The sequence below is a fragment of the Pteropus alecto genome, unplaced genomic scaffold (assembly GCF_000325575.1).
Source record: "Pteropus alecto unplaced genomic scaffold, ASM32557v1 scaffold194, whole genome shotgun sequence".
In the NCBI taxonomy this organism is placed as follows: domain Eukaryota; kingdom Metazoa; phylum Chordata; class Mammalia; order Chiroptera; family Pteropodidae; genus Pteropus; species Pteropus alecto.
In genome coordinates this window covers 2407042-2422503 of record NW_006436281.1, presented here as the reverse complement: position 1 = coordinate 2422503, position 15462 = coordinate 2407042, and the positions used below count along the sequence as shown (strand labels likewise).

Below are 15462 nucleotides of genomic sequence, written 5' to 3'. Positions count from 1 at the left end.
TCTAAAGCAAATAACTTTATTTTTATCATTTCTTTTTAAAAGAACCATGGAAATCTAGAAAATATATAAAAACACAAACAGCTGCCATTCAGGGGTAAATGAAGGCCCAACGCGGCCCTCAAACGTAACAGCCTCCAGAGCAGCCTACGCCTCATCGGAGATGGGGGGCTCTGTTCAAAAGACGCGCCCCCATCCCAGCTGGGCCCCGACAGGTCAGAAGCCCCGGGGGGGCTGCCTTTCCAAACACATTTCCCAACTAAATCCGACTCGCAAGGCCTCGCCCCTGTGCCCGGGAGGACGCGGTCCCATCTCCCCCCTTCCACGGTCCAGGCTGGAGCCGCTAATCCCCCAGCAGCACTCACGAACGGCACAGCAGATGCCACCTGTTGTTTTGCAGGATCTCAGACTCTGGAGGAGACGCATTCCGCCTGCCATGTCTTCTCCCGGGGCACCTGTCTGCACGAGGAGCTGCGGCCCCGCTGGTGCTCCACCGGGCCCGGGCCTTATTCCCACAGGAGGCCGAGCTCCTCTCTGTGTGACATCAGGTGGGGAATAAGTCCAGCAGAGTGGCAAGAGGCTCCTAGGCAACCAGGCCTGTCAGTTCCTGGCAGGCACCTCCAGCGGCACCCCCGGGGCCTGGAGACGCCGTGACAGCACCCCGAAAGAGAGGCGTCGGCGGGGTGCATTCAGGTGATCGCGACTCAGGGGAGCTGGCAGACGGCCAGGCCCCACGCCCCGTGATGTTCGGTAGCGGCCGGCCCTCGAGAGGAGTGCATCCGCCCAGCCCCGCCGCCTGCAGGGGTCGGCTGTGTGCTGGTCCGGAGCATTGTCCTCCCTTGCCTGGAGACGCCTCGTAGTGGGAGGGGGCTGGGGCCGCGCTGGGGGTCGGCGTCTCCGGGGCTCCACGTCTTGGGTTCACTTGGGGCCGAGGCACTCCACGATCCCGTGCCCCTTCATGCCATCAAAGAAGAAGAAGTTGTTGTGGGGAGGGTCCCTCTGAGACAGCGCCTGCGGAGGAGAACAGGGCCTCAGCGCCAGTGCGGAATGCAGGAAAAAAAGAACAGGAAAAGCCTAACCCAGATCTTCTGCAAGCAACGTGGGCAGACGGTCCTCCACAGGCCGCGTTCACTCCTCAGGGGCCACGTGGCTGTGTGTGGAGCCGTTTCTGTCATGTCTCTCTGCTCTGGCCCTTGGCACTTGTGTGCCCTTGGACGGATCCTCTGGCCTCTCTGAACCTTACTTTCCCCACATAAAACGAAAATAACATCTATCATCATAGGCATTAAAAGAGATGATGCACCTCGAATACTCTTAACAGTGCCTAGCGTGAAGCAGCAGCGCCTGGCAAACGGCAGTAGTAATTATTTATGACTCTTCAACTGAGAAAGGCAGTGATTCATTCCAACACGTCCTAGGCTGCAGCCTTCGCCACCTGAGGGGACACACACTGCCGCAGAAGCGGCTTCCATGAGGAGGCTGTGCCGCCTGCCTTTCACAGGAGGGGCCAGGGCTGGCATGCAGAGGGCCTGGGAGACGCAGTTCAGCCGTCGAAATGGACAGGGTCTGGTGGGGTTGACAGGGGCACAGCACTTTTAAAGACAGGGTTAGACACCCCGAAATTGCATGCTGAGTCACATGTGTATACGTGTGTACTGGGTTCATAGGTACCAGTGACTTTTCTAAGAGGTTCTGAAGGCAAACGGGATCACCACTTAAGGGGACCTAAGCAAGCTGCTAGGCAGTGTTTGGCGGTTCCCGGGAGCACCAGGCTGTCACCGATGAGGCGGGCCCGCCCCTACAAGGTTAGAGTGTGCGCTAAGTAGCCTGAGCTTCTGGAACTGAGTGCCAATCCCAATCCATCGCCTCATCTGTAAAATGGGGACATCGGACCTACTTCAAGTGGTTGTTTAGCTATCTGTGCAAGGACACGTGCTGAGCATCCTGAGGTCCCCTTGCCCAGGGCTTGGGTCTGACACAGCTTTGCTCCTCTGGCTTGCATGGGAAATAGCAAATGAACAGCACCCGCCGGCTGGAGTTTCTGGCGAGAACGAAATGCGATTGCGCCTGCAACGTGCCTGGCACAGAGCACATTCTCGAGTGAGAGCTGCTGTTTCCTGCTGGTGCCGGGGGCCCCGCACCAGCCCCCGAGGAGCCCCAGCACCTGGCCGGGGGGGCCACGTGACGACAGCTGAGACCCCTGGACCCCAAGTAACAAGAGCTGACACTGTGACTTAATATGGAGCCTGGTACGGCTGCTGCCACGATCGCTCCTGCTCTGTGCGCGGGGAAACCTACTGAGCACGGGAGGGAGAGGAGGGAGGATGGTTTCAACCTAAGGAAACACGATGTGACGGGGATGTGGGCAGAACACGTGGGATGATCCGGGGAAGGAAGGAAACAAGATGACTCTAAGGGAAGAGACGCTACTGCACGCCCGCTGCTCCCAGCGGGTCCGTTTTATGAGTGGTCAGACGGTGTCTCAGGAGAGGAGAGGGGTCTTGGCCCTCTCACTGCAGGACGCTACTGCCAGCTGACTGAGGGCTGGAACGTGTCAGTGAGGGGGCGCGGTGCGGACAACACAGAGGGCACGGGGTGACCGCGGGGCCAGAGGTCGAGAGCTGCCCCAGCCAGATGGGGGAAGCAGATTCCAGACACACCCGGCAGCCGGGAATGCGGAGCTCTGGCGCACTGGGGTAAACAGACACGGGCTGCGGGAACAGCTGTCCCCAGCAGGCAGCGAGGGGGCTGCATCCGAGGTCAGGAATGGGATGCAGAGAAGCTGCTGCAGTCATTGAGGTCAAGGCCACCTGCCCTGACCCCCACCTCCATCCCCTGTGAAAAACCCAGGAGCAGCTTCTCAATGGGATTTACGGACGTGAATGTGTGGGCATGAGGACAGTGGCCTCGGGTCCATGCAGAGCCGCTGGACAGGGGCGCTGCTTAGGGACGGCGCCTGAGGCACGAGAACCACGTGGCTCAAAAACCAGGCTGCTGAGGCTCGAGTCCTGGCTCCCCACTTCCGTGCGCCTCCGTGCTTCCTTCACACATCAGGGAGCACAACGGCCCCCGCCCCGCGGGGCTGCTGTGAGGACGAACGCGTCCCTCCGCGGGAAGAACGCGGCGTGGGTGGCACGCAGTGGCCTTGCAAGAAATGTCGTCTACCACTGCTGCCGTGGCTATCAAGGGCTACGAATCCATGCCGTCCACCTCGCCCCTGACGCTTCCGTCCCTGCGCCCTCTCCTGCCGGGTCCTGGACAGTCCCGGACCCCCTCACACAGCTCTCTGGGAGGCCACCGCCCTCTCTCACCCTCGGCACATGAACCGCAATTTCCACATCTCTCCGGGCTAAGCGGACGGCGCCGGCCGAGAAGACAGGCCTGGCCGTTGCGTGCTCCTCTCTGTCCCTGTCCACAGCACCTCGGTGCTCGTCCTGCTGCCCGTGACACAGAAGGTCAGAGTTGGGAAAAGAAGACATTGGGCCAGAGGAAAGGATCAGAAAAGGAGAGAGAAACAAGCCTTGCGACGGCAGGATGTCCAGAGTGAGCGGGATGTGTCCAGAGCAGGCCCGCAGGCCCCAGGACAGAGCAGTGAGAGGTGGGTCTCCACAGCCTCCTAAGCTCGAACTTGACATGTAAATGGACTTGGAAGATCATTTAACCAGGCACGACTCTGCCCGTACAAGAAAAAGACAAACCATCACTGCAAGTCCACTAAAGTAGTCAAGCAAAAGGCAAATTTAACATCTTTGGGAAAATACCAAAGTCCCCAAAGAGAGTAAGATACATGTGGGGTGTGCTGTGCTTTCGGCAGTCTAGATGTTCTTCTGGAACAAATTCAAACGGGCGTGCTAGTGACTGTTTACGCCTCAAGCGAGACGCCTCCCTTTGAGAGGGCCCATGATACCTGTCTTGCATGGTCACCGGTGGCCTGTTCGGAGCCCTGTGGGGCCCTACTGGAAGTGCGCCCCTTCCTCCCGTGAGTACCCACAGCGTGCGCAGTGATGAGGGGGAGCTGTGGAGCCACAGTGTGGACAGAGGAACCCCACAGAGGTTCCGGGCACGGGTTCTGGAGTCCCTTCTCAGGGCCTCAGTGGTGTCCCGCCCACAGATGGGATCACGACAGTACCCTTTTCACAGAGTCACGGGAATACCTGGCACCCATAAGCACCAGATAACCAATCGGCACAGTTAGGGGAGAGGGGACAGCATCCTGAGGGCGCTATGTCCAGCTCAGGTGCGGAAAGCTCACCTGGATGGGCTGCAGAGGGGAAGGAAGAGGGTGGTGCATGAAAGGGGGCCGCGTGGGGCGGGGAAGGCAGGCGGGAACGGCAGTCCTAGGCTCGCCCTCCGCACATCTGCCAGGAGTGCAGTGCCAACCGCTTGCTGCTCCGCAGTGACTGTTACCTTGACGATTTCCTGGGCCAGGATTCCGCCGACCACCGCACACACCGGGGCCATCTCGGAGAAGCAGTACCTGGGAGAGAAGACAAGTGGAGTGAAGCGCTGCGGAACGGGAGGGCTGCCAGGCGTGGGCCGCTGAACGGACGTCTACCAGGAGGCGTCGATTCAGCAGCGACGGGAATGCCGGCATCACGGCGTGAAGATGACACCTGACCCGGGGGTCGGCAGAAGGCTGGGGAGACCTCTGACCCTGGGCAGGCAGGAACCGCTTCATGACCTTTTTTATTTAGGTTAAAGGAAAGACTAAATTTGTGCTTCCTAAAAATAAGGTCCTGCGAACATCAGATGTGTCGGTGCCCCGGTCACATTCTCGCAATTCTCTCCTTACCCGTAATGAGCAGTGGGTTCCGTGTTATTCCCAGACAAATGTGGGGGGAAGGCCTGTGTTAACACGCAGGAGGCATGGGTAATTTGGAACCCGAAATTAAAGTATGGGGACAGAAAAAGTCCTCACTACCCACACAGATACCAGCCCCTTTGGGCCAGAATCGGGCATCCACAGGACACATGTTAGCTGACACTGTCACCTGCCCCTTCGAAGCACTTGTCTGGGGTGGAGGGGAGGGGTGAACCGATCTTCCACCCCCTCCTCAGAGGAAATGGGCTCTGCCAGTTCCCACCATGGATGCAAAGGTGTTTCTTCGACGAGCACACCGGGACACAGACAGGCTGAAGGGAAGCGTCCCTGTGACGGAGCCCTGCCACCGCGAGGCCATCTCCAGTCCCCCCAGTGTGTGCGCATCCTTCTAGGAATTTTTAAAAGTGCACGTATCTAAATGTGTATAATTTTAAACCCAAGAAATATCAACTACTATTCATTCCGCACTGTAATCTTATGAATATTTAGGCTGTTAAATACTGCGATCATACATCTTGGCATAGCTGTCCAAATGATTCCTTATGGCAAATCCCTAAATATAGAATTGCTGGGTCCTGGCATATTTTGCCAAAATGCCCTCCAGAAGGGCTGTGTCCATCACGGTCCCAGCAGTGGTGCACAGATGCGCCCTCTCCCCGCACTCCGGCCAGGACCAGCATGCCCATCTGCTCAGCCACAGAGGCAACTGTTCCCCCTGTTTATCAAGGTCCATTACAGAACTCTAAAACACATGGAGAACCATACTGAAGAAACACTGATCATCCATAATGCCGCTACTCAATGATAATCAAATGCAGGAATATTAATTTTTTCCCTAAAAAACAAACAAACAAACAAACAAACAAAAAAACCACACCTATTTTCTTGCAATCATCCTATACAATTTAATATTCTGCCTTTTTTCTCTTAAAAAAAAGTATATTAAGTATATCTCGACTAAATGGTAGCAAACCAAACCAGCAACACAGAGAAAGGACTACACACCACCATGAAGTGGGATTCGTGCCGGGAATGCAAGGTTGGTTTAACATCTGAAAAATCAATGTAGTATGTGCCACATTAACTGAATTAAGAGCAATAATCACATGATTATCTCAGTGGACACAAAAAGCATGTGACAAAATTCAACACCTTTTAATGATAAAAACATTCAACAAACTAAAAACAGAGGGAAACTTCTTCAACCTGATAAAGGGCATCTCTAATAAAGTCACAGCTAACACCATCCTTAATAATTAAAGACTGACGGCTTTGCCCCCAAGTCAGAACGAGACACGGACGTGTGCTCCCACCGCTCTGTTCAACACTGAGCTCCTGGAGGGTCTAGCCAGGGCGATTAAGGAAGGAAAAAGAAACGAGATGTCCAGATTGACAAGGGAGAAGTAACACATATTCAAAGATGACATGGCCTGGAATACAGAAAATACTAAGATGTCCACAGAAACATTATTCGAATGATTAAATTAATACAGCAAGGTTGCAGGATACAAGAGTAATATACAAAATCAACTGTACTTCTATACCTTAGTAATGAGCATTCCAAAGTGAAATTAAGAATTCTACTTACAATAGCATCCAAAAGAATAAAATATTTAGAAGTAAATTTAACAATAGGTGTGTGTAAAACTTATACTCTGAGGACTCCAATACATTGTAGAAAGGAACGGAAGGCCTCAATAAATGGAAAGCTACCTCCTGTTCATGGATCAGAAGACTTAATATTGCCAAGAGAGCGATACCCCCCACATTAACCTAGGTATTAGGCAAAATCGCTATCAAAATTCCAACTGCCTTTTTTGTAGAAAAGGAAAAATTCATCCTAACTTTCCTATGAGAATATGAGAGATCCAGAATGGCCAAAACTATCTTGAAAAAGAACAAAGTTGGAGACCTCACATGTCCCTATTTTAAAACTACTATAAAGCTACAGCAGCCGAGACTGTGCGGTATAGGCTTAAGGACACACACACACATCAGTGAAAAGGAACCGTGACTTCAGAAATGAAGAAATACACACACGGTCAATTATTTTTTGACAAGGGTGCCAAGACCATCTATGGGAACAAAGTCTTTTTAACAATTGGGTCTCCATATGCATAAGAATAAAGCTGGACCTCTACCTCAGACCATGTACCAAAGTTCACTCGAAAATGAGTAACAGACCTAAATAAATGCTAAAACTGTGAAACTCTTAGAAGAAAACACAGGAATAAATCTTTATGACTTCGGATTAGGCAATGGTTTCTTAAATGTGATATCAAAAGTATATGTGAAAAAAGAAAATTAATCAATTGTATTTCATAAAAATTAAAAACTGTACTTTAAAGGATACCATACAGAATGGGAGAAAATTTTGCTAATCATATACTAATAAAGAACTTGTATCCAGAATATATAGAGACTCGTCAAAGAGCCTCTGCCAGCAACAAGGTCACAACTCGCTTTACTGCGATACTATGTTATTAGGGCAGTCTGGAGCCCTGACCCCTCACTGTCCCCAAGGTCTGCCTGTGTACCACATTACTGGAAAGGCAGAACTATAAGGACGGGGCACGGGTCAGGGGCTGCTGGTGGGGGACTGACTAGAAGGCACAAGGGTATTTTGCGGGAGGGGGGCGGTGATGAAACTTTAATGTATCTTAATTGTGGTGGTGGTTACACAACCCTATGCCTTTGTAAAAATTCATAAACTGTAAATAAAAACAAAACACGGACAACTCACAGAACTGTATAATAAAAATAAATTTTACTATGTATATTTTTAAAAAATACACAATGAGGAAACAAGAATAAATTTTACCGTAAGTCTAAATAATAAAAATGAAACAGGATGAAAAAAAAGGTCACCATAAGAAACAATCTAACAAACACAGAATATGAGCTATTTTATAATATAAGTGGCCTGGACACTTAAAAAAAGTGGTCAACTATTCTAGATTGAGTTGGAAAACGTTCTCTATAAAGAACCAGACGGCACATTTTTTTGGCTTTATAGGCCACATGGTCTGTTTAAACTCTAAGTCTCCCACTGTAGAGTTGTAAAAATTCTACAAAAGCTGCCACAGATAATACATAGATGAAATGTGGAACGAAACTTTATTTATAAAAATAGGTGACAAGCCATAATCTACCAAGTCCTAGATTTTAAGAGACACAGAACCAAATACAACAAATGAACTCTGTTGCATTTTTAAAGCATCATGCCAGCATCATGCCTCCCTCCCCGAAACTAAAAGCAAAACATTAGCAACTGAATCTAGCTGAGTGGTATCCAGGTTTTCACGACTATATTATTCTTTCCATTTTTCTTTATGTTTATCATTTGTAATCTACACAGGACACTGCACCATTTTATATCATTAACTCCTTAATGCCTTTCCAATTTCTTTTAATATGATAATGAATATGTTCTGCACACAAATGTTTGCTCACACTATTTCTTTAGGGTATATTCTTATTAGCAAGGAGCAGAATCACTATTCCAAAGAGGGAGTATTTTAAGACTGCTGACACATATTTCCAAAGTGCTCACTAAAAGGGTTGCACCTTTTCCCATCACCTTCGCTAACAATAAATATTATGAGCATTTTTAAAAATCTACAAAGGATTGTATTTTTACATATGCTATGACAGAAAGGGTGTAAGATATAACACCGAACAGTCAGTGGTTTTCTCTGGGTAATGGAATGATGACTGATTTTCATTTTCACCTTTGAATTTATTCTGTATTATCTGATTTTTCCAAAGTATGTATACTATTTCTATAATGTAAAAACCAGTAAGTTCACAAAAGGACAAATATTGTATGATTCCACTCACACAAGCCACTCAGAATCATCAAATGCACAGACACAAAGCAGATTAGAAGTCAGCAGGGCCTGGGGAAGGCAGGGGGGAAGGTGGCATTTAACGGGCACGGATTTTCAGTTCAGGATGATGAAGTTCCGGAAGTGGAGAGGGGTGACGGTCGCACGACACTGGACGTGCTCAGTGCCACGGGACCGCCGCACATTTATGACCGTTGAAACGGAACACTGCATGTGGTGTGCATTTTGACATAATAAAAAAAATTTAAAAAGTTACACTACACACACAAATTATGAATGTCCATTATAAAAGCATATACTAGTGAAAACCATAAACAACTTAGATGGCCACTAATAAGGCAATGGTTAAATAAATAACCATACATCAGATGATGAACTTTATGGAACACAAGTGAGGACTCAGATCTCTATTTCTGACACACGTGAGTCTATGACGGTTGTCATGTAAAAAGTATGATCTCATTTTGTTATTAAAAGAGAAAAATATGAGTAAATGCACACAGAGAAGTCTGTGAGGCTAAATTCAGGCGTCGGCCACGGCCACTCCTTCCGCCTGTTCTGGCAACGGGCATGTTACTTTCACAACCAGAAAACAGAGCTCTGAAAAGAGAACAGGGAAGGCAGCGTCAAGGACGGTGCGAGCAGATCACAGACAGATGAGGGGGACGGCCACTTGTGCACAGCTCAAGCGAGCGCTCCCTGCTCTGGGCTGGCAGCGGGCAATCTGCAAGGACGGCTCAGCTGCTGGAAGGCCCTATCCCATCTCAGGCCTCATTGCTACCTATCCCCTGGCAGACTTCAAGAGGCCACCAAACCCCTCTTACTTAAAGGACAATAGAGCGGGGACACCTGAGCACACGAGGACCGGGACGAGGGAGAGCCGCTTCTGCAAAGCGACGGGCAGGGGGGCAAAACGCTGTGGGTGGACCACCAGCCGAGCGCTGGGCGGGCCGTCAGTTAGGCAGCGTCTTCTCTTTCCGGAAGCGGGGCCTCTGCCACTGGCTGGCGGTACAGAGCCAAGCCACTCATCTAAGCACCCCCACTAGTCACTCAGCTGCACGCTCACGGCCTGGCTGGGTCTGCTGGGGCAGGAGCCTTGCGTGAGGCAGAGCAGGTGCCACTCCCTTCTCACGCACCGTCCTTCCTCTGCCAGGACACACGTGCCCGGCACTCAGCCCGAGACGGGGGCTCTTCCCGGCCCGGCCCGACTTCGGCCCGACCGCCCAGTGCCACCTTACAAAGGCATTGCGCAGGCTGCTGCCGCTCTATGGCCGAGGGCTCGGCAGGCGGCTCGAAGCCTACTGCGGGTCCTAGCCCTGGCGGGGTTTGCTGGTGTCAAACAAGGTGCCCGGACACGAACGAAGGGACCCTGACTCCCTTTACTGCGGAGAAGAGAACCGCGGGGCGTGCCACCGCCACCGGTCCGCAGCGTGGTGCGACCTGGCCAGGGTCTTGGCTACTTCCTGAAACCTTGGGCAAGTGAAAGAATCTTTCTGAGCCTCAGTTTCTTAATTTAAATAATGGGAAAAGAATTACGTCTCAAGGGAACACTGCGACATTAAATGTGGCTCTGTACAGAAAGTCTTCAATACGTGATGCTCCCGTCAGCAGCCACACACGCCTCAGACTAGGCAGGCACTCAGCGCCCCGGGCCGCAGCTTCTCACCTACGAGGTGGATTGTGGAGGAGAGACCAGGCACGTGGCAGCTGCTCATGCATCATCACAGCCGTCACTATCACTGCTACAAGCTGGAGGCGCAGCAAAGCAAGGAGAAGCCCCCCACAGACACCGAAAGAAAACACGACGAAGAGCAGACGACCCCAGAACTGCCCGGAAGGGAGTCCTAACCTCGTCCCCGTCTGGACTTCTCCAAGCAAATCCTAAACCTGATGGCGTGTGAGACCGAAGACTGGTCACTGGAGGCGAACGTGCCCAGGGCGAGGGAGGGTGCGGGCGCGGGATGGCCTGCACTGGTTAATAAATCGTCAATGGAGGGCAATGGGCAGCAGCCACCGTGGAGCAAATCACACTGTCCCGGCCCAGCCACTCCCCTTCTAGAAAGGCATCCCGCAGTTACCTGCGTACACACTACAGCATTTGTGGCGTCAGACGCCTGGCAGCAGGGGAATGATTCGACCAACTGTGCTGCTCCCGTGCTGGAGTGCCAAAGGGCTGGAGCAGGGAGGGAGGGAAAGGCGCTGTGTGTACTGATCTCGAAACATCCCCAAAAGATGAGTAGAGAGAAACGGTGCCCGACGGGGCGCGTGCACTGCGCATCGCCTCGAATTCTGACTATAAAACACCTGTTAAACAAACAGAACCTGCTCATCTCTATTTCTCACACTGTTGCTATGCCAACGGGGAGGCAGAGGTCTGCAGAGATGGCAGAATGTGGCAAAGGAGGCTCTCTTCGGGGTTTTCGGTCTTTGAAGCATCTCTCCAGCTTAAAGCCAGTACTGAGAGCAGGCGTCTCCCAGCCTGGGCGGAGTGTAACACGTGCCGAGACTGACCTGACAAAGTCCGCGGGGAGCAGCTCGGGGTTAACGCCCAGGGAGTCCAGCACGTCGTTTCGGATCTGGAGCAACAGCTCAGAATCTTCCCCAAAGGCGTCGGAGCTCGGGTCCCTGCCTTTGTCCGTGCGGAACTTCAGGAGCACTGTAGGAGGAAGAAGAGAGGCTGAACGCAGGCTTAGAGATGTTACCCGACGTGTTTTTCATTTTCTAGGAGGTATATGTTAATTAAACTATGGGCCAAGGGAAAGGTAATATGCTTTTCATTTATTCAACAAGTATGGTCGGAAAGGAAATCAAATAATGACAGAAACGACTAAAATGACCGTGACATGTGCCATGACAGTGTAACAGAGGACCTGACATCTGTAGGGTGGTGTCAGGTACAGCTCCGCTGAGGAAGCGACGACCGTGTGTGTGTGTGTGTGTGTGTGTGTGTGTGTGGCCCGGCGATGGCCCAGAGGAGAGGTCAGGGGCAGGAGGCACGCATGCTGGCACCAGTTCAAAGGCTGCCGCAGCCAGAAAGGCCCGCCAAACGCTCGGGCTCATCAGACAGCAAGTCATTACAAACACAACCTCCCTTAGTGCAACGATTATGTCAACCTCCAGAAATGGTTTAATTTTGATTATGAACCAGAGAAAGGTTGAAATGATGGCAGCAAATCAGAGCTACTGTGTCGTGAGATCCTAACAAGGCTTGAATTTTCAGCCCAAACAAAAAGACACAGGCGAGAACATGATCGGGCTGATCGAAATACAAACACCTCTTACTGCCACTACGCCCCGTCCACGATGCTCACTGCGCACTGAGCAGGTGACATTCTTGCTCCCCAAGGCGGGCAGACAGCTGGTCTCCAGGGTTATACTCCTCCCCCATCACACAGAGCAGAGGTACAGACACGTGGATCCCTAGGCGCTCTGGGTCAGCACGTCATACCTGGAGGGGGCTTTACAGTTTACAAAGTGCTTCCATTTAAGTCTCATCTGTATTTGCTGACTGAAAAAGTGAACTTATTCGTAAAGTTCTATTCTCTATCAGTACAAGGGCTCTTCCATAAAAATTAATTTCAGGTGGTTTGAAAACAGGAAACTGACATGAGGCTCTTTAAAAATGCAAGCATTTGGAACCCACCCCAGAAGAAGGAATGAACCCTTCTTTCTACCTGTTTTAAGACGCACAAATAGTTCCGGTGATGAGCAGCCTAGGCTGAGAAGCACTCTCCAAGAAGCAGTACAAATTCATTCATTCATTTGACCCGCAACAGCGAGCCCGGTGTGCCTGTTGGACGGAGGCGCGAACAGCACGAGGGCAGGCGAGTGACTCTTGGTCTCTGCACGTGTGAAGGCGTTGGGGGGAGGACGAGGGGCTTAGGGGCCACGACAGGCAGCTCCACCGAAGCCTGAGGGAAGTCTATGAGTGGGTTATAACGTGTTCGGAGAGGACCCCAACTGAAGAGGCCCAGGTAAGAGACACGGCCCGCTTCTGGGCTCCGCTCTGCTCAGTGCCCAGCATGGGGCTCTGCATGGCGGAGGCTTAAGGGCGGGGGGCGCGCATGCTGCAGAACACCTGTTTGCTGTCTGGGAGCGTGGCTCTGTTTTTCAAGACAGCTCCTAGAATCCTCAATTCTACCTGGCCGCTTGGCAGCCAACTCAAGGGCAAAGCCCATTCGGACGCTGGCTCAACTGATCTGCCTGCACTTCAGCTGAACTTCGAGCCCTGCAGACGTGCTGCTGGGATCCAGACTCAGAGAAAACAAACGTGACCAAGTAAGCAGCGGAGGGCAGGTGGGAAAGACGGCAGAAGAGGCGCTTAGTCCCTGGTTCAGACCGAGGAATCTAAAAATCTGCTAGTCCAGCCAAAGTGGAGGGCACTCCGAGCAGACTGTACGAAGTCAGCCCTATTCCTGTCAATCACTCCCGAGAAGACACGACCACAAATAGAGAAAGTATCGGTGCTGTCTGAGCAGATGAAGGAGGCAGCGCCAAGTGCACGGTCCAAGGCCAGGGGAAGCCACGCGCAGTCTGATGGCGGAGTCTGCTCGTCAGGGTGGCGAGCAGGAGCAGGGGTCCCACAAGTGCCTCCCTGTGCAGTGCTCTCGTTTCTGTATCTCTGGGCCAGAAGCTGTAACTATCACAGGGACAGAAAAGAGAGGACAATTTTTCAGCCCTCACCACAAAGCTTTTCACCTTTTGGCTAGGCAATAGAAGCTCTTGGAGAAAAACTCAAACCATCAGGACAACAGCAGAAGCAACAGCGCCCACTCCGTGCCAGGCATCACCGTCAACTGCAAATATGTGAACACTCACGCAGACGAACTGGTGAGGGAGGCAGGTCCTCTCTCTCTCTACGGATGAAGAAACCAGTTCAGAGAGAGTAAGCGGCTTGTTCAATGTAACTGCCACTAAGTACTGGAGCAGAAGTGCCAACTCTGGCATTCGAACCCTGGGCTTCTTAACCCTGACCGAATCCAGGACATTAGGAGCACAGCCCGAAGATTCCAAGAGGTCTGGCTCTCTGCCCCCCACCTCGGGAGGACCCCCACTTGACCACATGTTTGTGCATTTTCCAGAAGGGCCCCGCCCTCTCTTAAACGGTCCATCAATTTTAAATTACTAGTTCAGTGGGTGAGATGTGGAGGCACAGGCCACATGAACCCTGCCCATCAATCTTCAGAGTGAGACCAGTTTCATCTCAGAAAGAAATCAGATGGCACTAAGTGGGGGAGCGAAGGGGCCAGCAGCTGGCCCCGCTGCTTCTCTGGGCCCCTCGCCTGTCTCTGGTGCAGGCCGCCTGGACGAGGGCCGGCAGGCTGGCACCGTCCAGATACCTCACTGACCACATCTGAGGTCCTCTCAGGGCCTCTGGGAAGGCGGCCAGTCAGTCCCGGCCACTTATTTGCAGCAAAGCAAACAGAAGCTGTGTTTTTCACTTTTTCGAATGTCAGCACTCCAGTTAGCAGGGGCAGAGGGGGGTGGAAAAAACTCACGTCCTAGACAGGCAGCAGCCCCAGGAGCGACCCCAGTCCCTGCCGAGTTCTTGCTTATTAAACTCCCCTCTTTGTTCTCCTCGCTGACCCTCCCAGACAGCCAGACACACACACATCGCTGTTGACTCTGCATTTCTGGAGAGCACCTCCCCACCGTTTCCAGATTGTAAAACTAGCCCATTAAGATCAAATACCGTCAGGGACGGCGAGCTGCTCTGCCAAAAGATGACTCATCGAATCGTATCAAAACACGGCACAAAACCAGAGTCCCAAACTTGATTGACTTCATCTGAACCTTTTAATTAACTCAGGCTGCTGCAGTCCAGGGATGACAGGCTGGTGTCTCTTCTGAAGTTCAGGGCTTGCCCATGTAACGGAAAAGGCAAACTTTGAAAAGGAGAAACTAAGAATCTTCTCACGTATTAGAAAACTGCGTACTAATATACTGTGAACATACTACTTTTGCAAAAATGACACTCAAATTCAAATTTAATCTGAAACAGTATCAGATTAGTGTTATAATAGGAATGTGGAAAGCAACATTATTAATCACTGTATTTCTTTCTCTAAATTTCTTATTGCATTTAAATAGCGGAATTGTATTTAGCATAATCGCTAAGGCCACAAAAAAAAAACAACAGTATTTTTTATAGAAAAAAATGAAATCGATGTTGCAAATTAGCCTCAACCCAATCACTACCTCCAAAAATAGCTCAATTAAGGGGAAAAAAGCCAAATCTATATAAAAACCTCAGTTGCCTGACTGATGCCTAAAGCCTTCTGTTCCGGACAACCTTGCCCCAGTCTCTCTAGGGCTCCCCATCCACCCGGGATACCCCATCTTCCCAAGCTGGTGCATGCAGTGGAGACACACGACCTCCAGAAATGGCCAGGGAGTCTGCGGCCATGTCCCCCTGAACGTGCCCGATCTCATCTGGTCTCGGAAGCTAAGCAGGGTCGGGCCTGGTTAGTACTTGGATGGGAGACCACTTAGGAAGACCAGGTGCTGTAGGTGTTTAAAAAAAAAAAGAAAGAAAGAAATGGCCATAGAATCGGCTCCACTCCTAGTGACATAAACTTCCAAGAAAACGAGAAGTACAGTCATCCCCTTAGCCAACGGCCTGTCCTCCAAGGCAAAAACACCAGGTCTGACATTTAGTCAGTTGTTCACTCGATACACACGTCCTGAGTAGCGACTTTGAGCCAGGCACTGGGCTGGGCAGGGGGGAGCGAAGTGCACGCTTGGCCCCCTCGGAGCGTTTAGCGAGGACGAAAGGTGGCAAGCAGAGAAGGAGCA

General features: G+C 51.4%; 1 protein-coding gene and 1 pseudogene across 1 annotated transcript in view; one reads left to right on the top strand and one right to left on the bottom strand.

Annotated features, from left to right (window-relative positions):
• SAE1 (SUMO1 activating enzyme subunit 1) overlaps positions 1-15462 on the bottom strand; it is a 54649-nt gene continuing 39187 nt past the window's right edge. Inside the window, exons 7-9 of the mRNA XM_006911829.3 lie at positions 11179-11323; positions 4405-4474; positions 1-1008 (exon numbers count right to left, since the gene is read on the bottom strand). Of these exons, the coding sequence (XP_006911891.1) occupies positions 916-1008; positions 4405-4474; positions 11179-11323 (308 nt within the window). The 3' untranslated portion in view covers positions 1-915. The remainder of the gene's footprint in view (positions 1009-4404; positions 4475-11178; positions 11324-15462) is intronic.
• LOC112479686 lies at positions 15062-15180 on the top strand (annotated as a pseudogene).